This window comes from Varanus komodoensis, unplaced genomic scaffold (assembly GCF_004798865.1).
Source record: "Varanus komodoensis strain SLA01 unplaced genomic scaffold, ASM479886v1 scaffold9, whole genome shotgun sequence".
Taxonomy (NCBI): Eukaryota; Metazoa; Chordata; class Lepidosauria; order Squamata; family Varanidae; genus Varanus; species Varanus komodoensis.
In genome coordinates, this window is record NW_025336598.1 from 9,761,765 (window position 1) to 9,787,684 (window position 25,920).

A 25,920-nucleotide genomic window follows, 5' to 3' on the forward strand; every position below is an offset into this window, starting at 1 on the left:
TGAACCCCACTCACTCCAGGCATTGACAGCAGCATTAATAAACATCTGAGTCACCCAGCAAGTAAGTTTCTGGAGGGAGGGAGAGAACCCTGGCAGTTCACCTCCCACTCCTCTGCTTGTAAAGGTCTGTCTGCATTTTTCGGAAAAGTGTCCTGTGATTTTGGCTGATGGTCTTGCCAGGGTCTCGATTTCTACTGGGTATGAAAGACTCAGAACACTGATACAACCACTTCCAAACAACTTCCAGTGAATGTAGAGCCATGTTGCCCCCTTCTGACATATTAGAAGGCAATGAAAAGACTTAGTTGACAGTTGGAATGCATCTATCAGAAACTTGAGTACAAGTTCAAACATGGGGTAGAAGCCATTTTAAGTCCTGTTCGGAGGGGGTGATATTGAGGGAGGCTTTCTGCCCTGGCTGTCATTGTGTCTTCACAGCTCTTCTGACGAATCTCCTTCACATGAACCCAGATGATTACCTGGTGAAACCTCAGAAGCCTGCAGTGACCAATGCACATTATATTTGGTGGATTAACTCTGTTGCATCTGCTTCAATAATTGCAATCACAAAGATAGATGCTGGGACACTGCTTGTTCATGATATTATGGATGCATTTTTTTTTAAAGTTTGCCTAGGCTGAAGATGTAGATAAACTCTTGGGGGGGGGGGGATTACTGCTCGCTGATTGGATCCTTGACCTACCAGTTGTTGGCCAGGGTTAGGCTTAGGGCTAGGCTTTTCAGATAGACCTTGTGGGTAGTTAATGCCTTCTTGAAGGAGAGTATTTAAAAGGCAATAGTATTTCACTGAAAATAAACAAATTTGAAAATTATTATTTTGCATAATTTTCACCCAGTATATAATTCTTTGAGCAAAGCATTGCAGAGGGTAGAAGCCTCACAACTCAAGACTGTTTTGAATGGAATATTGATTATTTGGAACTCTTTCAGTCTAGATTCCTGGTTGGGGACTTGAAATAACCTTTTCTACTTTGGGGGAGAATATGCAGTAGGGGCTATGTGAGCAGGAGATGCAATTGGAAAAGGAGGAAATCACAGCATTCCTTGAGAGAGTGGAAATGTCTTCCACTCTTGGCATCCAAGCCACTGTTGTCTGTTGAAGGACTGACTGGCTACGAGTAGTTACATTACAGCTGTTGCTTCCTTGCTTCATAGTCTGTGTTATTGGCTTGATGTACAACAAATCATTTCCTCTTTCTTCTCCCCCACTCTAGATGTATGGTTCAGACTAAGACCCCCAGAGCCTGTTCCTTTATTCAGGATACTTACAGTATTTTTCTGTGTATATTTCTTAAAAATATTTACCTAAAAATGGAGGGGCGTCTCATACCTGGGGGGAGGAGAACCGCACTTGCGAAATTGCTGATACCTTATCTCTGCAAACTTCCGATTGCAGAGACAAGCTAATAGGTTTCCTCTAATCATGAGCCTTATGTAACTGATGTCAGCTGATGCTGCAGAGTGTGTGCAGCCAGTGCCCAGATGCGACTGGGAGCGGTAATGTCGGAGCGTTCTGATCCCATAAAAATGTCAGAAAACAAAAAAAAGTAAGTACCGGTATCGATAAGTGAATGTCTTACTCTGCAAAATTTAAACTGGATGTAATCAGTTATGCAAAAGAGCATGGAAACAGAGATGCAGAGAGACAGTTTGGACCTCCTCCTTGGCGTCAAACAAGAGGTGATTGTGAAGTCTTTCAAGAAATGTGGAATCAGCAATGCCATGGACGGAACTGAGGATGATCTCATATATATAGACAGTGACTCAGCAGACAGCAGTGATACAATGCAAGTTGAATAAAGTGATTTGCTCAGAGCTAAGTGTGATGCATAATATCATAGTACTGATATGTAAATGTTGCCTAATCACTAAATAAAAATGTCTTCTATTTAGTGTTTAAAATAATGATTTCTGAATTTTGGGTAAGAAAAGTTGGGGCGGCGTCCTATACATGGGGGCATCTTATAGATGGAAAAATACGGTATCTATAGCTGCAGATGAGATACCTGCTTCAAGAATAAAAGGGGGACTGTGTAATTAAATGCATGTGGATTATTCAAGGGGGAACTCTTTGAATTTATTTTAAGCATCTTTCCAAGGAGTTGTAATGCATGTAGTTTTAATAAGTACATTTCCCACTCAATATAAAAGTGCTGGATACCCTGTCATCTTTTGGAAAATCCAGTCACATACTAAGATCATTTCTCTGTGAAAAATTATGTATGTCTTTCAGTGTCACCTGAAAGCTATCATTTATGTATGCTGAATGTTGATTTAAAATTTTAATGCCAGTTAGAGTTTGATTTTGAAAGTAAATGACTAATCACAGGCTTTTAAAGAGGTGCAAACTGTGCATTTGCTTCTGATGATTCGCAAACCAAAGCATCCCAAAAGTATGCAGAAATATCTACTCCCAACACAAACTGTTTAAAATGCATGCATTTCCCCCTCAAGCTCTAAGAGGGATCAGACAGAAATGGGGGTAGATTTGTGACGGAGCTCTTGCTTCCAACCAGGAAATGGCTTTAGTATGGCTCTCTCCCACCATTATTCTTTTGAAGTTAAAGCCCTTGTGGAGACATCCAAAACCTTGGGTTTTCCAAATCTGCCATAGAGAAGGCCTGGCCCAAATTGGTCTACCCTGCCAAAGTGACCTCCTATTCAAAGCAGTATCTGAAATGTGCCATCCCACACACACACATACTTACCAAAACATAATGTCAAGGAAGTGGTCCATCAACCTTACATGATTGTTCTGGAAGATGATGGTGGTGGTGGTGATGATGATGATGATGATATTTTAATGATCAGCATCTCTTCACCACTACATCGCAAGCTACTTCCTACAATTTTACTTTGGCTTCCCCTCCCATGGATGTTGTACATTACCAGCACCTCTGGGTAAAATTCTGTCTCTAGGTCTTAGAAGACCTGGGAAGCCAGTTCACCACAGGATAATCGGTGGCAGGAATGCTCCATACCTCAAGTATATCATAGGAAAGGTGAGAATGTCAGGTCAAGTAGGTGAGGTAGAAGTGTAGAGAAGGAGGACAGTGGTACTCCTATGGCAGTCCCTGACATGATTGCCAAGTGTCTCACCAAAATATGGCTGTGGTTGGTGAATCCCTGCCTCTAAGAACAAGGTGCTTTTTAAACTTAAGAAAGTTTTAAAATTAGTTTATGACACAGCACATGCCACTCCTGTTCTGGAAAAAGAGGCAAAGCAATACCACGTATAATAGAATAATTGAATACAAGTCTTGAGAGTATGGCAACAGTGTCACTGACTACACCTCATTTCTTTACCTAGAAATAACTGGATTTAAATGTAGGCTGAAATCAAATCAGTCTAAATTAAAAGGCATATTTTTGCAAATAAACAGAATTCCATTTTACCTCTGGTCTGAACCACATTTTAATCCAATATACCAGCTTCTTTCATTTAAAATTTATACAAACATTAATCAAGCTTTCATTTTATTCAAATGACTCAAGGACATTATTCCTTAAAATATGAACTTATTAAAATCTTTAATTTTGAGATGTATATGTATGTGGGCATGTGCATACACAAATATTCTACCTATCGGCTAACAGAAATAATCACTTCACCCTATTAGTGAATACCTAATCTCACTTACACTGGTTTTGTTCAGAGCTGTTCCATATACAGCATTTTTCCAGCACTAAGATGTTGGGAAAAAAGCAATTATGCTGAATGGAGCACAGTGAAAAAAAATCATTTTGCCACAACACCAGAGAACTGATATGGAAACATCATGTAACTGACAAATTCTAAGATTACCTGGAAGGAGTCTTACCAGAAAATCCACAAAGTAGGTTTCCATAAGAGTCAGCTATGAAATCTATACAACACAGTCTGACACATTTTGAAAGATCAGACTAATCCTCCTGTATTTATTTATTTAAGTATTCACTGCTGCCTTAAAGGCAGGAAAACACTCACAACATTATTGGCATAAAAGCAGTGTCCCTCAGTTAAGTGCAAGACACTCGTGTTTCTAGGCAGTGGTTTAACTTTTTATCAAGTAGCCACTGATCACCAAATGAGTTGTACTCACAATTTTTACACACATGTTCAAGGCAATGGAGTATAACAGTTTCTAGATGCTCCTGCAATGTCAATACTTCACACTTATCAAAATAGAGCCAGTTCGTTCTTCTAAAACAGAGGTTACAAGCTAAAGGGAGCCAGTATGATAACCTCATGTCTAGTTATACCTTTGGCAAATTGAAGGAACTGACTAAAAAGGGAGTATGAGATTATGTGGCATCTCCACCTTATGTTCATATTTTGTTGTAGCATCTAGATGAGGTTAATAGGCATGTAACCCTATTTATGTATGCCAAGTCTCTTTCATCTGATGTGCATTGAGAATAAGGTTATGTATATTCAGCATATATATATGTAGGTATACATGGAAAATTGTGACATGTAATCATTACATCAAGGCAGGTGCCAATAAATAAATTGCCTGGAATCCAGTACTTATAAAGTACACATAATTTGCTGAAGATATGAATATCTTTTAACATTTGTTACTATATTTATTCAGGTTACAAGGAAGGGGATTATTCTCCCATTGCACACTTGTTCAGAACTTTTAATGCCAACAACTTTCAGAAAAATAGTTTTGGTTTCAGTGATGTGATACTTTACATAATAATTCAGAAAGAGAAAAAAAATCACCCTTTGATTACATCAACCTTTCTGAAGACAACACAAGAGATCCTGTGGGTTTCCAAACTTTTTACAGTCAACTGCTGCCATCCAACAGTACAAAAGTAACACTGATCATGCTGAACAGGTTGTTTGTGAAGTATAACAAACAGTATTAAAAAGTCTGCTGCAAGACAGCTGTAAAAAACAGTTACAAAAGTGTCTGTACACAAGATGTATTAATGTAAACACATTTATATACACTGTATTAACATATCTGCTCATAAGAACTTAGTAATTTTGAAAGGGCAGTTAAACTGAAGCAACTGCCCACCCTGCCCACCATGAACACAAAGCCCAGACAAGCTGTTAAATTAATGTGATGCAAGACAGAAGCCTCAGCAGCAAAAATGGAATTAGAAAACAAGAATGAAACCACTAATTCCAGGTTTTAATGGTGCTGAACAGCAGGTAATAGATGCCATATGACCTGGTCAGCAATTGCATGCCAGCATTTTATGACATATAATTCAGTTCTCTTTTCATTCAAAATTAATGTAGTGCACAGGCCCCAAAGAAGATGGTTCAGGACACAGAATTCAACATGGACTGGAAAGATGTTGGGCTTTCCCAGAGGAGCATCTGAAGTCTTCTTTCCAGAGGCTGAAAATGAAGTCACAAGAGAAAATTTGGTGCATTTTCCTAATTCCCACATAACAAGATCGCTACTATTAAACAAAGTCACAGGTCCTTTGGGTCAATGTTGGTCAGTTCAGAGGTACACTGTGGGAATGCTGTGACCAGGCTGACCTGAGATGGAGTGGACACTGGTGGGAACCAGTATCTTTGTGTGGGACTATACACAGTTCAAATAAGCCAGGTTGCCCATCTTTTTAAAGGGGCAAAATCTTTTTCAAAGGATAAATGAAGCTTGCAACTTACCCATAACATCTTCAGTATGCACTACCACTGTTCCACAGAGCTATGGATGAAAACACAGAAATAAAAATCTATTTTGGGGCAAACTGTATTAATATCTATAGTTAGCTAAACTGTTTCACTATAGGATTCCGACTGCACTGAGAGCAAATGTTCCTATGTAGTTGAGTTTTTCCCTGACTTTTCTGAACAGTTTAAGCAAAATAATTTTCTAAATAGCTGAAATCTGCTTGTTCCTTTCTCTTTGAATGAAAGGAAGCTTCTAATCACTAACAGCTTTAAACCCACTCTTCATTTGCAGACAAGTATAGTTTTGTGCAGTTTTAATATGATTACTGTATTAGGCATGTAAAATAAAATGAGTGAGTTATTTTTTTACTGTTACTAGCACATGCATTTGCAGTTAGAAAGGCTACCAGTAAATCTAGATTCTGTGTTTCTTCTGTATTATAAAAATGCAAAGCCCTTTATAAGCAACTAAAAGCCGTTGTGAAAAGGTAGCAAACTGGAAAAGGATAGGAGTACCATGATAAAAAAAGGAGGAGAAGAGAAATTATTAGGCTATCATACTAAGGAACAAGGTAAAACAATTCACAAATAATTTTTCAAACTCTGTCTCAGGTACCACATCTATTTAAAGAAAAACGAGTTTGGCTTCTGGCCCAGTTCTGAGGATGAGATACTCATACTCTTCTGGGCAGACAGTGAATGTGTTCCTTGTGGTTTTATTGAACCACTTGTGGGACTTGGCCCTACTGCAGGAAATTGTCATCACCACTGGGAGGAATTGGAAGGGGAGAGAAGGAAGGCCTCCAAAGCATCACCATAGGGACAAGGAAGCAAGAGGGGAGAGAGGGAGGCCTCCAAAGCAGGCCTTCCTTCCCTGTCCATCTACAGAGGGAAATCCCTCCAGCATTTCCTTGCTGCAAAGAGGAGGCCCTTGCGCGTTCAAGCAGGGCGAGGGGCTAGAGATATTAAAGGTTTTCCATTTCACGGGGTTCCTGTGCCCCAACCCCCATGAATGTGGAGGGCCAAATATACATGATCCAACTGACATACACATTCAACTTAAAGATGAATTTCCATTTTCTCAGTAACGGAACTTGTTCATAACTTGGGGACCTTATGCAGCTTTCTTACTCAACCTGGTGCTGTCCAGAAGTTTTAAATTCAACTCCCACCAGCTTCAGTCTGGCTAATGATCAGGAATACTAGTGGCCCAAAAAACTGGACTTTACAGCTTATTTCTATTGAGGTCTAAAGCCTACTTGCCAATAATTTTTGTAAAGTCAAGAATAATCTTTCTTACTTTATTTTATTTATTTATTTATGAAATTTGTTTGCTGTCCAATTACTAACATCTCTGGACTTTAGAACCAATTGTATCTGGCACAGATTCTTTTAGAACTCGAAAAACTATTTTCTTGTAAAACATTTTAATTCTATAATAATTTGGAAAGTTTTCCCTTGCATCTGTTTCTTCCCTCTAGAACAGGCTGGGCAGAAGACATTCTTGAAATTTTGAAGATCCGCTCCCAGAAGCTCCTGCCACCAATGGCCAATGGCCAATGGTCAGGAATGCTGAGATCTGAAGACCAAACATCTGAAGATGTACTTTCTGTTAATTCTTGGCCTAGATCTTGGGTAGAGATGATACTACCCAATCAGAAACTGTGTAAATAACATATCGCAACATTATGTGACCTATCATATGTAGTTGCATAAGGATGCCACTGATGTCATGTGGGGCAGTTTAAACCAAGACAATATTTGATCAAGGAGCAGTATAAGACTGTCAGAAGGCTTTTCTGCTAAAATATACATAATACACTGAAGTAAATTTGGTGCAACCTCATAATAGTTCTTAGTGAAGAGGCCTGAGAATATTTTATAAAAACAATTGCTATAAAGCAGGTACATACCCAAGAACGTCCAGTCTCCAGACATAGGAATTATCTTCACAAGTTTTGGGGAAAGGGTAGACTTAAAAACTGAAATTATGCAATTCCATTATTAAAATTATAGTATCTAATGGTATATAGGGCATATCCTTTTAACAGACAGAGCCAAGAAATGGAAAGTCATGCAAAAAAGAAAAGTGTTGACTTTGAAATGCACAAATAAAAAATAAAAATGATTTTAAGTAACCAAGACACAGTACATTAAGGATGCTTATAAGGCAGGCAGTTTTAAACTTGGTTTACCTTGTCATAACTGGATTGTGTATACCATATAAATGCTCTTTATGATAACCATTATTACCATTTTCCAAACTGTAACAAAATAAATATACCAAGAAAGGACTGTGTTAATGACATGATGCAACTTGATACACACCATGGTTACAAAAATGATAATAAAAATCAATAAGATGTTTGTTTTAAATGTTATTAGTTGCCTTTCTGAAAATCTTTACCTAAAGCAACTTACAACCGGCAATGAAAACTGAATATCAGACAACTAAAACATCTTCAGATATACAAGAATAAAAGCAGGCACATCCTTATTAATGCCTGCAGAATAACTGGGAATATACAGTAAGTCACGTACACTAATTAATTCTACAGAACATTCTATTTCAGCATGCTCTGCATGTAGCTACTTATGATATAGTATGTATGTAAAGCAATATGCTAACATGTAGAAAAGAAATGCGATACATACCAAATATGTAATGCTTATAAATAAAAAAAACAAGCTCCAGTAAAAAAAATCCACCAAAACCCTTCCCGTTTTACATGCCATAGTATCAATTAAAAACTCTTACTTTTTCATGGGCATAGTTTCAACACTACAAAATATAAAAAAAGGAGTTGTTATCTTGTGTAATATCTTGTACGTGACAATATTTGGTTTTGCAGTATTATCCTGCTGATTTTTTCACAGCTACTCTAACAAAAGTAATGTAAAAGTGATCTATATCTTTTAAAAAGTTGGGAAAAGGCACTGGACAGACTTACGGAAATATGGTTAATAAAAAGGTAAAAGTGAAAACAACTGAAAAATAAGTAAGAATAGCTATCATAAAGTAAAATGCCAAGTCCCTGAGACAGAGGTACTGCAAGTGGAAGAACAGAAGGTTGGTTAGGAAAAGCAGGATAGCTACATTTCAACAAAAGCAAAGAGTTGCAGCAATGAAAATATGTAAGCAAACACTGCGCTTTAAGAGCAGAGCTGTCATGAAGGCAATTTTACTGCACTATGGAATACTTTTAAGTACAGGCTATTCCAAGAAGTAATCCTGGAATACTATCAACAAGGTATACCTACACCTCAGTTTCTAACTGTCCTTCCTGAGACAGCTGCAGCCATTATTTTCAGAGTTCTGTCCCATGTCTGTTTCACAATCTAACTGCCCCATCTTAAACAAGCCCCCATGTTATGCTTGCCTGCATTATCTAAAGCATTATCTAAAGCAAGAAACCTTGCCTTAATTCTGGATTTATTTATAGCTTCCGCACACATTGTGGGAACTGTAGTGCTGAGAGAAAGGGATCTTTCAGATTTCTCAACAGACTCACCAAGCTACAATTCCCAGGATTTTTACAATGGAAGCCATAACTGTCAAATTATATAAAACCTAAGTAATTTTTTTGTGTAGATATACTTTTCTAGGTAGGCTTAGATTCATCCCATTTTGCCTATGTCTCTTCCACTCCTCCCTTCCTTTTGTGTGTTATGCTTGCCTCTCCACCTCATCTGCTGTTGACATTTTGATGGTAAGCTCCATGGAACAGTGGCCTAACATTTTTTCCTCTGAAAATCTGTTCCATTCAAATTGTGCTATTGTGGTCTATGCAATACACCCCCATGTGAAGTATTACAATGCATGCATCTTTCCATTCCTTATCTCAATGAAATTGGGAACATATTGCACATAATGTGCTATTTTCCATTTCTATAGTCTTTGTGTTAACCTTTTCTGCTTACTTACTCATCATACACGTCTTCTGTATCCATCCTACGGTAGAATTTGGCTAGTTTTACAGCACAAATGATGGCAGGGATTAGAAATACTGAACAGCCTCCCAAACCAAACCAGAAGGCATTCTAGGCAAAAAACAAACAAAACAAAACAGCAGTGACATAAGACATCCAGTATGTGCTTATAAGGTTCTATATGATCGATATTCCTTCCATCCTACAGGCTGCTATTACTATTGTTATTACTACATTGCATTTATATCCAGCCCTTCTTCCTCTTGCAAGGAAGTTGAGGTTGCTTGCAAGGTTTTCCTCCTCTCCATTTTATCCTCATGACAACAACCTTGTAAGTTAGGCAGAGAGTCAGTGTCTGGCCAAAAGTCACCCAGTAAGCTTCATGGCCAGATCTCCTGGGTCCTGACCCAACACTCTTAACCATTATATCACACAGGCTTCCACTTTATTAATAATGATATTGGCAATCTCTTAATTCAGAACAACACGGGCTAACTTGGACTTCTTAACTGCAGGTAAAGGGCAGAGAGGCAGTTTTGAGAATATGTACTTCCTCCCAAAAGTGTTAAATTTTCCTCATCCATTGCTAACCATAGTTAAATCTCATCTAGAACTTCATCTCTGAATGTTTTTCAGCTGTAAACATGTTTGGATGCCTTGGTTCAGCGGAAATTCTAGTAAGTTTATTAATCAAATTTAAAGTTTGAATCTGCCATGAATCTATGGCTTTACTGGCAGTAAAGTACGCTGATGAATGAGCACTAGAGTGACAGAATGCACCAGATGAAAAAACACTTCCTGGGGATCACTAAGTTAGAATACAGGACTTGATTTCACAATAGTGTTCTCTCTGGTGTAGTTTCTACTTAGTGCAGATGAGTGGATAACACTACTCATATAAACAGCTGATCTAATGTACACTGGGATCCACGTTTTTCTTGGTATAGACGTGGAAAGGTCCAAAGAAGGACATGTGTATTGCCTACTATTGGATGAAAAGCCACATTGAAGAAGCTGGAAGCTCTTTACATGCTCCCCAAAATCAGCTGCTACTGAGTAAGCTACTTGTTTTAAAAATCAATATGAAGCTTATTTTTCAGTGCCAAAATTACTCATATGATCACCATGCTGTAGAACTGTCCCATATACAGGGCTGCATAACCAGTGACCGACTAAGCTGAATGTGGACCTTCAGACCTTCAGCCCAGCATTGCAGGGACTGCCCAGTGTTTCACAGCCACCCACTCGTCATTTTTTGCTGATCCAGGTATGAAAAAAATAGGAGGTTTATCAAGCCCTTGGTACACTGCCATAAAAGCCTAGGTGTGTTGCCTTCAACATCTAAAGACAGGTGACTGCCTTGTGTTGTAGTGGGAGGCGTTCAGATGCCTTCGCAAGTCCTGTGCTGGCAAGACCTTGCCATGTGCAAACGAAAACACACTCCTAAGCCAAGCTAAACATGATGGAAGTGTGCTGTCCATCTCTCTCTATACTGGACTGGATCTGAAAAGCAGACAGCTACTTAAAAAATGTCACTCAGTCACACAACTTCATCTCAACCTGCCAAAACCACAAGGTATGTGCACGCTTCACAAGATTAATATCCTAGCCAGGCTTTCCTCCTGCAGTAAATTTTAACAAAAGCACCTTTATTCCTGCCTACGATACTGTAAGCCCCTAAAAATCCTAGAGACATTTTTGGGTTCATAGATGCTGTTTATACAAGAAAGAATGTTTAATACAGATCTAGATTAGCCTAATTAGCTTTGGCTGTTAAGGTGGTTTTTACATTTTGCTTTCTTATAAGACTAGAAGCAGGATGGACTGCTGGTCGAAAGAGCAAAAAATCTATGCCATGGTCCTTTAGGTGCCTCCAGTTAGCAATAATGGCAGGAAATAATTGAGTTTAATATATGCAATGTCTGGATATCTCAAGGCACTTAGGAGAGGCAGATACTAGCATCGCAGCACAAAAGAATCAGTAAACATTGGCACTTAGGAATGCACCCAATTGTGCATCCCAAAAGTCAATTTGATGCATCCATCAATGAGTACCAGCCATGGCAGGTAAGAGGAAAAATCCAAAGGTAGATTGCATATGCACAGCTGATACAGGAAATGGAAAGATGCATGCAGTGGGCTGCAGCTACCATGTGGCTGGTCACTGTCAGAAGCAGAATAATAGGCTGGGACACCTGTGGCCTTGCAGCTGTTGTTAAGACTCCAGCTCTCATCAGTCCAATGGCCACTGAAAGAGTCTGACAATATCTCGGAGGACCTGCTGTGCCTTTAGAGGTAGGGTTCTTCAGCTTGTAATTGTATGAGAAATCACAAAATTATTCTCTGGATTAGTTCTGGTTCAAGAAAATGCCCTAAAACCAGTATTATGACAACAGAAATGCCCAATCAACCTATTTCACATTATTTCAAAATCTGAAGACATTAAACAACAACCATCTGGCTTGTGAGTGGCAATTTAAAAGTTTTCACTCCAGATTGTTTCTCAAGATTACTTTTCTAGACATGTGATTTTTCAGATCACTGAAGTACACCTGAATTCTAATGCTGTGGAAGCTACTCAGTAGAGTATAATTACATTTCTTATTATGCAAGTCTATCTTTCTTGTAGGCGTAGGAGTGACCATAACCTAAAGAAGAAAGGGATATGAAGAACTGCATTAAGGCACTTCTCTCATCTTAGAAGAGAATACCTTGGAGAAAAAAATACCAGTGAAGGTGTAAGAAAAATTAAACAATTATGGTCCCTACAAATCTTTCCTCTCCTTTTTTATGACTTGCCTTGGAAGAGTGCAAAATGTTCTTACCAATGAATCAGTTACATAGCTGCACAGAAATATATCTACAGCTGTATCAATCACATTGGCAATGGGCTTACATGTTGCCACTTCCATCGTAATCTACAAGAGATCAGAAACAGAAGTGAAAGGTCAGATATTTGATACTGCAAATTCCCAATATTTTTATACTCAGCTGTAAAGGCAGCAATGCTATAATCATAGAAAGAGAATCAGTGTTTCAGTTCCAGTATTTCTCTGCTGCTGTTCTGTATAGCTCCAGATAACAGTGATGGAACTACTACATTATTGTGATTACTACTACATTTGAGTTCTCCAGACTGCCAAAGCCAATGGGAAGAAAAAAAAAAACAAAACAGTTCTCTTACCGATTCCTTCACCCATTCAGCATACTGCTCAAAGTAAGCTAATATAGTGTCCATGTACTTTTTAGTTTCCTTTTTGGGAGCAGGAAGGAAAGAAACACATGTTAAGATATACACAAGAATGTCAAGCACACTGCACTGTAAAGATTTGTTTAAAAAACCTTTTAACACAAAGAGGAAATTTACCTGGACAATAACTAATGAAGCATTATTGTTTATAAGAAGTTGAGCAGCATCAACAGCACTAATCACATTTTTCACTTTCCCCTAGAGAAAAAAGAACAAAAGAGGCAAATGGTGAGACAAATAACGCAGTTAAGGTCAAGCCAGTCCTTCAGTTAGCATGATAAGGTTTACAAGAAGATTTTTCAACAAAACATAATTAACCAGAAAGGAAAAACTACATGCTAAGCTGATTCATGTGCACACATTCTTCATGGTGAGTCATTGGTCAAGTTATCCAGTACTCAATGTAAGCCAAGCTTGACAAGACTCAGGAGAGGGATGACTGGATCTCCCAAGGATCTACCAAACACTGGCTGCAATCACCTGCTGAGAAGATAATTTTGCACCATGGCTGCGGCCCTGGGGGGGAGGCAAATTTTAACCCATGTTTCACATCATCCCTGGATTTAAATTACTCCCCAAAAGTGCAATTAACCATGTAAAGGGAAAAGGCACACTTCTTTTCTCCCTTGTTACCAACAGCAGGTTCAAGACATGGGGTATAAGTTATACAGAGAGTATAATTTAAGGAAATAGTGTTGGAAAAAGGCCTAGAATTCATAATTCCCCAAGGAATGCAGCCCTAATCTAAATTCCTCTCTCCTGGCAGCTGATTTTAACTAAAAGTTTGAAGTTCTGGTTTCTGGATCTTGTGCACTAGAAGTAAGTAGTAGTAAAAAAGCAAGTCTTACAGGTTCCTAACCCTGGCCTAGGATATAATGCATGTACCAGTTATGCTAGCTTTCCAAGTGGAGGTTTTGCCTTGGGTTAGGGGATGATTAATCATGGCAGCTTTAGCTATACTCAGAGTGGTATAACTCAGACCTCATTTTGCAATCTGAGTGAAAATCTGTTGCATCCAGCAAAATGTATGCCTGCCAAAACTTGTATCATACAGGAAACCTGTCAGGGAGCCATGGTGCAATCAGTTGATCACTCTACATTTTTTGCCAGAAAGTACTAGACTTATTTAGTTGGTCATGCTGCCAAGGCATAACAACACATATGCATAAGGAAAATTCTTAGGTCATTCAACACATCTTTCAACTCTTCTTTCTGCTGAATTTGCCTATAATATAGGCAATATAAATTATAGTATAATATAAATGGGAAATACAATTATCCTCTAAGGGCAAGAGTAGATCTAAGAAGTGGCCAGAAAATCAGAGCAAATCTGAGTGAAACACTTGGCAGGAATGGCTTGCTATGTATGAATTCAGCAGCTATAGTGAAATATGTAACATTTGGTTACCTTTAATCCCCACAGGGAATCAGCAGTTTGTTCTGAAGTTTCCACATTTCAGCACTGCTTGTTGTAAATTTAGTTACCATATTTCCCTGTAGTTTCCTCATTTCTGCCATTGAGTTCCCCATTTCTGACACTGGCAACTGCAGCAGTGGCTGACATTCCCATCCCTATTGTCCGCTGCCTTGTTTTGTCTAGCAGTTGCTCATGCAGCTGCAGCCACATTCCAATTGGCTGCTATGTGCCGCTCCCCCCCCCCCCGCATGCACTGTCTTCCTGCTGGAGATGGTGCAGCATGATGCCCCCCTGCCCAGCCACAAATCTGGAATCTCAGTGGCAGGGGTGCATCATGCTGCACCATCTCCAGCAACAGAGACCGCAGGGGCAGCCACGCACGGCACTCCTGTCTGGTCGCTGCACTTTGCTGGCTGAACATTTGTTTTACTCAGGGAGCCAGAGCTCTCCTCTTCTGAAGGCAGCTCTGCCAAAGAGGGACACACTGGCTATGTGCAGGCATCACCATCAGGCCAACCACCCAGGTCTCCCACTCTCTCTCCTTGCTCTCTTGCTGACCATTCGATAGGCAGATTACAGGCTAGTAATCCAGAATTGTCCAATAATGTTCCTTCAATGAGAGCCAATAGTTAGAAGACAGTTGTACTGGAGTGCCATAGCCATGTCCTAATCTTCTTCCATTGAGCACTGGCTTCATGCGAACAGGCCCGAATGCACACTAAGCTAGAGTTCCTCATTATGCCCCAGTTGGGGATCTCTGACTTAATATAAGTTCACAAAGCATAATAAGAAAGATCCTGTTTGGATGCAGTAAGCAACTCTTGTTTGATGCAAACCAGGATCTTCATACTGGGGGAAGAAGACCTGACCACTGCTCCATAAACCAGAGTATATGAAGCCACCAGTAAAGATCTAAAGATGGCTTCTGTGTTTGAATGAAATACCAATCAGAGTTTAGGAAAAATCACATGTGCACATACAGAGAGGGTAAGCAGAGAAGGCTGGAAAGGTGTAAGGCTAATATAGCCATTCGGGAAAAGAGATAGAAGTTATTTGATGATTCAGTGAGCTATTTAATGTGTAGAAGAACCCTACAAGCTTGTATCGCTGAAAAACATACAAGCAAAAGCTTACCGAAAGTTCTGATGCTGTCTTCTGCAGTAATCTTATGCTTTGGTTTAAAGTACTCTGATTAAAAAAGGGAAGACAAAGGCATTCCATTAAATCTTCCCCTTGTGTTACAATCAACAGAAATTATTTGATCCATACACTATTTAAGCCAGTTAGCTTAATAAAAGTAAATCCAATGTAACATGTGTAGAAACAGAAGGAAGAGAATGTTATGATCTAGTTAGTTTGTAGTTATATTCTATATATAGTAGGTGCATATATTTATAATCCCTATTCGCTGCACGTGCATCTGATCCCTGTAAAAGTGCCTCAGGTTTACCAATGGCACTGGGATGAGGCATTCCAAGTCAAGGGCAAGACAACACATTGTGAGGAAGATTGGGATGCAACAAGTATTCCTACTTTCTGCTCCACATCTTTGGCTGTCACTAGTGGGGAAAGATGGTATGCAGTGGGATCAGGACATATGCTTAGATTGCGCTACATATTAAGGAAGGGAACAGGGAAAATTGCCATGAGCTATTTGGGGCGTCAGTCCCATATTTCTTGTAACAATATCCAGTTCTACCCAGATTAGTTTTATATTACAAAGTTATCTGGTTATATCATACAGATTTAGCTGATCCACTACAAAATGTTACAAGGGACCATTATGAAGTCCAGATATCTCTCTGAGAACTTTCAGTAAGTACCTCGAAAAGATACTTTGTGGAAAGCAATATAACTACTATGGACATTCATGGCTAGAAATACTAGCAAAAGTGAAGTATTAGCAAAATACTTGGTCCACGCAAGAGCCATAAAGTGATGCTGGTTGTGGGTGGGGGTTCTGATGCACTTTCTGTTTAAGACCGTTCCTCCTGCCATTCTTAATACCAATACAGGGGTAAGAGGCATCCACACTCAGAAAGTGGGAGCCATAGAATGCCTAGAGGATGCTCCCAGAGGGACTTCTCAGATGGGACTAGGAAAAGCAAAGGAAACCTGGTCCATCTGCAAGAAAAGCAACACATGGGCTGCAGCGGTGTTGGGAGAAGATTTGTTGGCAGTGGAGTGACAGATCACAGTCAGTGTACTTAAGCCATGGGGGTGCCTGCAACAAGCTACAGCTGGTGCACGTCTTCACTCCTAAACAAAACCAAACCAGAATACATGCATGGTATTGAAATTGAATATGGGGAACCTCACAACTTGAAATGGATCTAAAACTAATGACTCACTTTCAGTGTAGGGAAGGTAGAGCACTTACCCTAGCTCTAACATATTTCTTGACAGTCAGTTTTTGGGAAAAAAAAGATTGAGAATGATTAAGAGTTAATTGGTCAAAAGAGTGAAAATAAAAGCAAACAAGCAAACAAAAGCACAAAATGCCTGCATTTTTCAGTAAGGAGGTTATTTCAAACAAAATAGCACATCATGAAGGAATAATGCAGCAAGAGAAGCCAAATTAAAAGGTGGATACGTTGGAAAATACAAAAAATTTGTATCCCCCAGTTCAAGTTATCTCTAGCTTCAGAAGACTTTTGCACTGGATGCAATGAGGAACTCTGGTGAGTTTAATGGGGAAGCAAAAATAAAAGAGGATAAAAGTGCATAAGCCTCTGAGGATTTTCACTGTTTGTGCACATAACACTAATCCACAGTGTAGCTTTACATCCAGAACAGAACCATAAATACTCAACAAAGTTTAAATATAAAGACCTTAAAACTTTAAAAATCATTGCATAAGAGAGTAGACTAGCATCATCATGAATTTAGGCAGTCCCTCTGCAGCTTGTTCAAAGCCCTCTTACGATCTTGTCCTAGGACTTTCAGTTTTTTACCATTGCTTGCTCCAGTGGAACTACTTGTTGGCTATGTATCATTCGAATATTATTTGCATGTCCTTTTAAGGCGTTTTCCAATGCTCCTTTGGGCTGCAAAGATAAATATTAATGAAATAGGTTAGCATGCAGCTGGTAATTGCTGATGGACTTTCCTTTTCCAAAGAAGTGTGTAGCAGCACATTTCTCATAAAATGTAAACCCAGAAATATGTCACTAAATTTTAATGAGAGATATGACCTTCTCCACCATCTCTATGCATCTATTCAGAAGCACTTCCTGTATGATAATTAACTACAGCAGTTTCTTTTGGCAAAGGGAAACTCAACTTTTTTTCCTGTTATCAGGACACTTTTTTTTCCTTTAAAGCAAGCTAGAATTATTTCTCCAGTAGACTGAAAGGTGCAATGGCGCCTCCCACTGATATATTTAATTAGAGATCAACATTTATTAAGAGAGTGATCATCTGAGCAGGAGCTGAAAGAAAAGTTATGGCTCCTGATTTTTCTTTTGGTGAGTGCTGGGCAGAGATATGGGTATTTGTTATTCCAAGACTAAGTATAGTATCTTTGTTTAAAGCTGGGTTATTATTTAAACCAGAAAGAGGTTTTATTAAATTTAGATTCAATCTATGCATTCCACCTTTCCTCCTCTTAAAAGCGTTTGCATGGTCATTCTCTCCATTTTCTCCTCACAAAAATCTCGTGAGGTTGTGTAGGCTGAGAGTCAGTAACTCACCCAAAGTAAGCCAGTGAGCATGGCTGAGTGGGGACTAGACCCGGTCCAGCACTCTAACCACAACACCACTCTGGCTCTTTGCTGTCTAGTCTCAACAGAATTGCAGATGGAAACACAAAACTGAACATACAAAACTGCTGAAATGAGAAGGTCCTGCAAAGCTTTGTTACTCAAAATTTCTTGAGACTGAATCTGGGACTATATGCCTACAAAGTATGTGTTCCAGCATACATACATAGGTTCGACACTATCCCCCCAAAATTAAGCTTTGTAGGCAGGTGCAAATTTAAAACTTCTTAATTCCAAAGCTTCAGGCCCAGTACAAATGTAGCAAGATGTTCAGTGTTTCATGGGGAATATGTTTTGTGGGCATATAAAGGCAGGTTGCATACCTGTAACTGTCATTCTTTGAGTGGTCATCAGTGCATTCACACATATATGCGTGCTGTGCCTGTGCAGTGCCTGCTGCTGGGAAGATTTGAGAGCTTTAATGGTTTTTGGCAGGAATTCCATGCTCCCCCCAGTTTAAATGGTCAGAGTGCCCGCCCCTTCACCAGTCAGCTAAAGAATGTCTGTTCGCCCCCAGCTGGAGCTGGCTCGTATAGAACCCTGCTCTGTAAGGAAGCATAGAAACATACAGTATATCCAGTCACCGACACCAAAGTGGGGCTGGTGGGCGGGTTGTGTGAATGCATGGATGACCACTTGAAGAATGACAGTTACAGGTAAGCAACCTGCCTTTCTTTGTTGTGGTCTCCATGCATCACACCTATATGGATGGATGACAAGCTTACCACACCTGGAGGTGGAATGGTGTTGTCACCGAAGAACTGTGGACAAGACGGCAGGGCCAAAGGAGCAGTCCTGTCTGGGCTTGACGTCTAAACAGTAGTGCTTCATGAATGTGCACAGGGAGGACCACGTAGCCACTTTGCAGATATCATGTAGTGGAATGCCCACATGGAGGGCAGAAGAAGCGGCGACAGCTCTTGTGGAATGTCCCTTCGGAGTAAGAGAGAAGTCCAGTTTGGAGAGACAGTAAGCAAGTTTAATCGTCTCAATGATCCATTTCAAAAGTCCTTGAGTGCCGACGGGCACTCCCTCATTGTGTTCTGAGTATTTGATGAAAAGCCGTTTGGTTTTCCTGAATGACTCAGTTTGGGATCGATAAAAGGCCAAACATCTGTAGACGTCTAGGCTGTGTAGACAGCGCTTGATCGGTGATGATGGAGCAGGGAGTAAGCTAGTAGAACAATGTCCTGATTAAGGTGAAAAGGCGTTGCCACCTTTGGCAGAAAGGCTGGGTCAGTACTGAGGACTACTTTCTCCTTGCGGAAATTGAGGTATGGAGGGTTAACACAAAGAGCACACAGTTTGGTAGCCTTTCAGGCTGATGTGATAGCAACCAGGAAGGCCATTTTCCAAGAGAGAAGGCAGAGATTGGTGGTAGCCAGTGGTTCAAATGGAGGTTTGGTGAGAGCCTGCAAAACAGCAGAGAGCCTCCATGTTGGGACAACCAATCAGATCGGAGGTTGTAGGTTTTGTAATCCTTGTCGGAATCGACATACAAGTTGGTGAGAGAATACAAATAAACCTCCAATGCATCCTCGATGATGCCAGATGGCTGACTGAGGTAGATATTGGTTAGCAGCAGCAAAGGAGATAAAACACTTCCATTAAGCATTGTAGGAGCATTGTGTGTTCAGTCGTTGTGCAGATTGGAGAATGAATTGAATGTCAAGGTGAAGATCTGTTGGATTCAAAGATGTCATCGGTACCAGGGTCGGTACTGAGAGTAATGGTGGCACAGAAGTCTCTGATCTCGTGGAAGCAAGTGTAGACAACATGAACATCAGTCCCAAAGGAGGTGCTTTTGTCGAATCCGAAGGAGTTGTCAGTACGGGATGAGTAGAGTCAATAGTTGGTACGGAAGATATAGTTGGTTTCGAAGATAAAGTTGGAGGAGTAGTCAGTGGATGAGCCAAGCGGTGAGGTTCAGGGATCGCAAGTCTGGATGCCATATAGCACCTTGTTTTTGAGTGAAAAGGTGAGGGCTGTGAGGTAGATATAAGAACTCATTGTTGTACAGTTGGAGAGGAGTGGGGAACCAAGACTGTCGGGGCCACCAGGGAGTGATAAGAATGCTGTGAGCATTGTCGTGATGGATCTTCGCTATAGTCCTTGTTATTAGTGGGATCGGAGGGAATGCGTATAAGAACTCATTCTCCCAGGAGATCATGAGAGCGTTCCTGATTGAATCCGGACCAATGCCCGCTCTGGAACAATAAGTCCTGCAGATGGAGTTGTCCCATGTCTCAAAAGGGTCTATGGTCAGTGTTCCCCACAGTTGGAAAAGATGGCGACAGACTAGGCCAGGGGTCGGCAACCTTTAACACTCAAAGAGCCATTTGGACCCGTTTCCCACAGAAAAGAAAACACTGGGAGCCGCAAAACCCTTTTCACATCTAAAATGAAGATAACACTGCATATATCATTTTTTACCTTTATGCTATGTATAAAAAACTAAAGTGTGTTGCATTTATGAAATCAATGAACTGCTACAGAGAAAACGAATTTTTATTTCTGCATGCAACAAAAACATTTTGAACTCCGGAAAAAAAGACGCTGGGTTGAAGGTCACTTTCAAATAAAATATTCAATGTCTATTTGAGTCCTCCTGGTATTTATGAAATCAAAAGCCGAACTTAAATTATCCACCTGCAAACATGCTGTCTGCTTCTGTGTGCCCACATTCTTTTATCACATGTACTGGAGGGTGCAGTCAGCTGTCAACCTGAATAAAAAAAGGACTAATTGATACTTTCATACAGTAAGTAGTTTCTGCAATACAACAAATATAAATAATAGTCTGGTGAAATATTGAACAAACATCCCTCTCTCAATGTAACAATGTTGTTGGAATTTTTATAAGAATCTTCTTAAAACAAGGAAGTAGATCTATATCTTCATTATGATTTAGCTGCAGCTCTTGTTCAGTCACTAAAACCTGTTATTTTTAATCTTACATTATAAAGTAGTAGGACTCCTTTCATATATTTTGAATTGGAGAACAGCTTCCTGCAGAGTCAAAATCAGTGCTAAAGGGCTGCATGCATTAAACAGCAAACCCCATAAGTTCGTCAGCAGTAAAAGCTAATAAATCTATCCATGTACCATTAAATGTTCGGTTTTCTTCAGAAACTTTTCTTCGTTTTATCCATGGTTGACCTACCGGGGGAAAAAGCTCAGTAAATCAGCGCGGGTCGCAGATATAGGTGTGTTTAGTGACTGATTAGCAGATAAACAGTCAAGTGATGTGAATTGTGACAGGTCCCAAGCACAGCTTTTAATATTCATATGAAGGAGATTACATTTGGACAAAGAGAATCTCTTCAGCAGTGTATCGTGTAACATGAGAGGCTGCAGGAAGCTTGTTCCACTCTTTCCCTGCACAATAGCAGAGGAATGTAGCAATTTACTTAACCACTAGCGAGGCGTTCTTGAGTGGATGCCTAATCATCACCTATTGGTATTTTGTAACTAGGAGCCTCGGTTGCAGATCGGCGGCTGTGCCAGCGAGTGTTTTGAGCAATGGAGCTGCAGCAGAGGCATTCAAGAGCCACATGTGGCTCTGGAGCCACAGGTTGCCAACCCCTGGACTAGGCGATCCAACTCCCACTCATGGGTTGTGGATATGTGCCTGCTGAGGGAGTCGGGTTCCTCGTTGTCAATGCCGGCAAGACGAACCACTCCAGGAGTGATCCTGTGGGCAATGCACCAGTTCCACATACGGAGGGCAAGATGCATTAATGGGCCCAATCTTGTTCTGCCCTGCTTGTTTATGTAGAACATGGTCACAATGTTGTCTGGTGCAATCTGGACCGTGTGGCCTTGTAGGATGGCCTGAAAGGAATGTAGTGCCTTGAAGACTGCCAGCAATTCCAGGCAGTTGATATGCCTTGTGGTCTCGTGTTCATGCCAGGTGCCTTGGGTCCAAAGAGACGCACAGTGGACAGCCCATCCAGTCAGGGAGGCATCAGTATAGAGTGTCACGGTCGGTTCCAGTGCACAGAATGGTACTCCGCAAGAATGGTTAGTATTAATAATCCACCAGGATAGAGTTCAGAGGACTGAGTGCAGAGGTTGCAATAGTTGGTTCGGTCAATCACGGTCTGGATGAAAGTTGCAATTGAACCACAGCTGCAATGGCTGCATTCACAGTCTTGCATTCGATACCACTGATACTGTGGATACCATATGACCGAACACCTGTTGAATGGAGTGTGTTGAGACAGTCCATTGAGTGGTGATCCGTCGTACAGAGGTTATCAGTCTCTCTTGTCGGTCCGGAGGTAGGAAGGTTCCTGTGTGAAGGGCGTCCAGGTGTGCTCCGATGTAGTTGATGACCTGGAAGGAAACAAGGCATGATTTCTCAATATTGATGCAAAGACCCAACCAGTCAAGCAGGGAACAGGTGGTGCTGATTGAAGTCAGTACGTCACCTCTAGAGGAGGAGACGATGAGCCAATCATCCAGGTAAGGGTAGGTGTGGATACCCTGCAGCCTGAGGGTAGATATGGATACCCTGCAACTAGCGCCATGCATTTCATAAAGACCCTTGGAGCAGTAGCAAACCCAAAGGGGAGAACATTGTACTCATAGGCTTCGGTACCACCAATGAACCAAAGGAGGCGCCTGTGAGCAGGATGAATGCTGATGCGGAAGTAAGCTTCTTTTAAGTCAGGGATGCAAACCAATCCTCTTTCCTGAGCAACGGAAGTATGTTCTGGAGAATGGTCATTCTGAATTTTAAAATTTTGATATATTTATTAATCCCATGTAAATCCAGAATGGGGCAAACACCTCTGTCTCTTTTTGGTACCGTGAAGTACCTGGAGTAGTAACCGTGCAGTCCATCAGAGTGATTAAGTTTTCGGATTGCTCCCTTATGAAACAGCTCCGTGACTTCTTCCAGGAGGGCTGGAGAGGCTGCTGTATATCGGATTGGACCTGAAGGGAGCACAGTTTCAAACTCGATTTTATATCTGCACTCTATGATGGTAAGAACCCACCTATCAGATGTGATGGACTCCCAGATGGGGAGTCAACCTTGCAGCTGATTCCCAAAAGGGAGAGGGCAAGGTGGGTTGAAGGACTGAGGAAAAGTTTATGCGTCCCATCAGTGAGGATGCTTGTCAGCATCAGCTCGGCAGCATTGGTAGTGTGAGGCGTTGCATCAATGGGTCCAAGGCTGTCTTTGTCTGAATTGCTGTCCGAATTGCTGGTGGGGTATCCCTGGTGGTAGGGCTGGAAGGGCCGGTATTGAGAACTGTTCCATGGCCACTTACGTCTTGGTTGCATGGAGTACTCCATCCAGCAAGAAGTGAGACAAGCCTTGTGTATGTGCTCCAACTTGTCAGTCTTGGAGTGGAAAAGACCAGTGCCGTCAAACGGCATATACTCCACCTTTTGCTTTGTTTCTTGTAGCAAGTTGCCTGCTCTGAGCCAGGCACGGTGTTGGAGGGCTACAGCACCAAAAAGCACCCTCGAGTTGCAATTGACATGATGCCTCACTGTTGAGCTGCTGTTTTGAGAACTGCATCACCTCCCTGATGAAGATGTGGGCCAGCTCCCTTTGCTGGTCTGGAAGGAATGCAGCGAGGGACTCGATCTTTAGCCAAAGATCGGTAACAGACTAGTGACCTCATAACTGGTAATGAGCAGATTGAGTCCCATGGCGGCATAGATGTGGTGAGACATCATGTTGATTTTCTGACCCTCTCTGTCCGATGGAGCGGAGTGCTCCCTTGACTGTCAGCCCTGTGTTGACTCGATCACTATAGAGTTTGGTTGGGGATGTTTTAGGAGGAATGGTATGTCCTGCTCCCAAACTTTATACATGGCCTCCAAATGATCGGAGGTAGGATGGGGTGGTTCAGTAGTTGCCAAGAGTTCGCCATCACCTGTCGAAGGGTGGTAATAAACAGCAGGGTGATAGGAGCGGAGTCTTCTTTACAAACCATGTCGTAGATATTATCCTGGTTCACGTCAGTGCACTGTTGGACATTGATTTCAAGGGACTTTGTCATTCATGCTAGCAGCTCCGAGAACCGACCTTGGGAGTCACCAGGAGAACCGGGACCCTGTGTGGTAATGATAGTGTTGGGAGAGGTGGAGATCTGCTGGGACTCCTCCAAATCCGAGTCAGACTCGTATGACGGACTGGAGGAAGATCCCTCTGGAGATGTTGGTGGACGGGTGAGCACCGCAGCAGATGTTGGAGTGTCCCTTGACACCGACTGAGGTGTGGATTGGTGACAACGCATTGGTGGTTGTGGGTAGTAGCTGTATGGGGGATAGAAATCCCACAGATAAGGCTGGTCGAAGTGCTTGGGATCGAAGTCCCCATAGGGCAAAGGCACCTGGTATTGTGATGGTTGCAGTGCAGGAGGCTGTGGAGGAAAGAGGGAAGATGGGTGCTGAGAAGCCCTCAGAGATCCCTCTGGAGATGACTGCCCAGCAGGTGTAGGTGTCAGCGACCTCACAGGCAGGTGGTCATGGATTTCTCCGTCCGAGATGGAAGCTCAAGTCAACAGATCTGAACGTTCGGGACTGGAATAAGGAGAGATGGTGATCCGCAGGGGTGATGCTGGAGGTGTCACCTGCATAACTGACTGGTGGCTGGGTGGCTTGGTCAGTACCAAGGCAGGCATATCGCTCAGCTCAGAGCAAGGGTACTTTAGTGTGTTTTTTGTGCCAATGCTTGGTCTTATCAGGTCTGTCCTTCTTGGGACACTTAGGTTTCGTAACTTCCTTGGACCCGACATGCTTCCTCTTCTCCTTAAGTTTGCTTGGAGGAGAATGAGAGGAACGCTTTCCATCAGTCCCCTTTGGATGACGAGAGGGGGCACTTTTGGAAGACCCTGGAGCCACAAAGAAGACGGAATCAGCCGAGACCTGCTTCATGGTGACCAAGATGGTGACCATGGTCCCATAACATCTTGCGCAGCCGATTTTCTCAGTTTTTCCAAGCCTGCCTAGTAAACGATAGGCTGTGACTGCACTTGTTGGTTCTATGTCCCTCTCCTAGGCAGAGGAGACATAGGGTGTGTGGGTCAGCGGAAAACACTTTAGCTTCACAATGAGCGCACTTGCAGAAAGCTGCCTGCTGTGCCATCGAGAGGAGGAGGAGGAAAGTACAGTGGTAAGGAGAGAGGTATAGCTCAAGGTTAAGACAATAGAAGGGCATTTATTTATTTATTTATTTATTTGGAAAGGGGGTTGGGGGTAAGGGGAAAGGATATAAAGCAGGGGTTTGGTAAGGATAGCGAACAACAGGTAAAAGGTTTTCGATTGAGAAGGGGTAAAACGAAGTTAGAAGTTCAGAAGTTTAGAACTATCCGAAAGAGTAAAGTAAGTACTGCGAAAAGACTAGGAGACAAGCAAAAAGGCCCGAGGCACGGCGAATGGTCGCAAGCAGACTGGCAATGGAGCGGGCGCTCCGATCATTTATACTGGAGAGGTGCAAGGTTCCCACCAAAAACCATTAAAGCTCTTAAATTTTCCTGCCAACAGGCCCTGCACAGGCACAGCACCCATGTGTGTGTGATGCATGGAGAGTACGACAAAGAACTTTTGTGTTCCTTTGACTGAACTAGTTGCCTATTTCTTTACATACAAAATTCCAGATGCTGTTCTTAATCCAGGATGGCCAACTTCCTTCATTGCCCCTAGGTGGTCTTTTTATTCCCCAGCCAACGAAAGGCAAAAGTGCATTTTCTTACAAAGCAGACCACCTCACAGAGCCATGCAGCTTCCAGATTTTCAGAAGTGGGCAACTCATGGCCTTCCAGATGTTTTGATTTACAATTCCCATCAGGCTAGTCAGCAGAACCAATTGTGAAGGCTGATGTGAGCTGTAACTGAAAATTACAGCTGATAGGAGCTGTAAATGTACAAGTTGCCCCCTCCAGCCTAGTAA

At 41.5% G+C, this 25,920-nt stretch overlaps 1 protein-coding gene across 1 annotated transcript in view; it reads right to left on the bottom strand.

The window, feature by feature from the left end:
• Positions 1-4,569: 4,569 nt before the first annotated feature.
• PROM1 (prominin 1) overlaps positions 4,570-25,920 on the bottom strand; it is an 86,130-nt gene continuing 64,779 nt past the window's right edge. The window contains exons 17-25 of the mRNA XM_044418365.1: positions 17,202-17,294; positions 15,382-15,435; positions 12,948-13,028; positions 12,765-12,833; positions 12,406-12,498; positions 9,576-9,691; positions 7,846-7,914; positions 5,645-5,684; positions 4,570-5,365 (exon numbers count right to left, since the gene is read on the bottom strand). Of these exons, the coding sequence (XP_044274300.1) occupies positions 5,666-5,684; positions 7,846-7,914; positions 9,576-9,691; positions 12,406-12,498; positions 12,765-12,833; positions 12,948-13,028; positions 15,382-15,435; positions 17,202-17,294 (594 nt within the window). The 3' untranslated portion in view covers positions 4,570-5,365; positions 5,645-5,665. The remainder of the gene's footprint in view (positions 5,366-5,644; positions 5,685-7,845; positions 7,915-9,575; positions 9,692-12,405; positions 12,499-12,764; positions 12,834-12,947; positions 13,029-15,381; positions 15,436-17,201; positions 17,295-25,920) is intronic.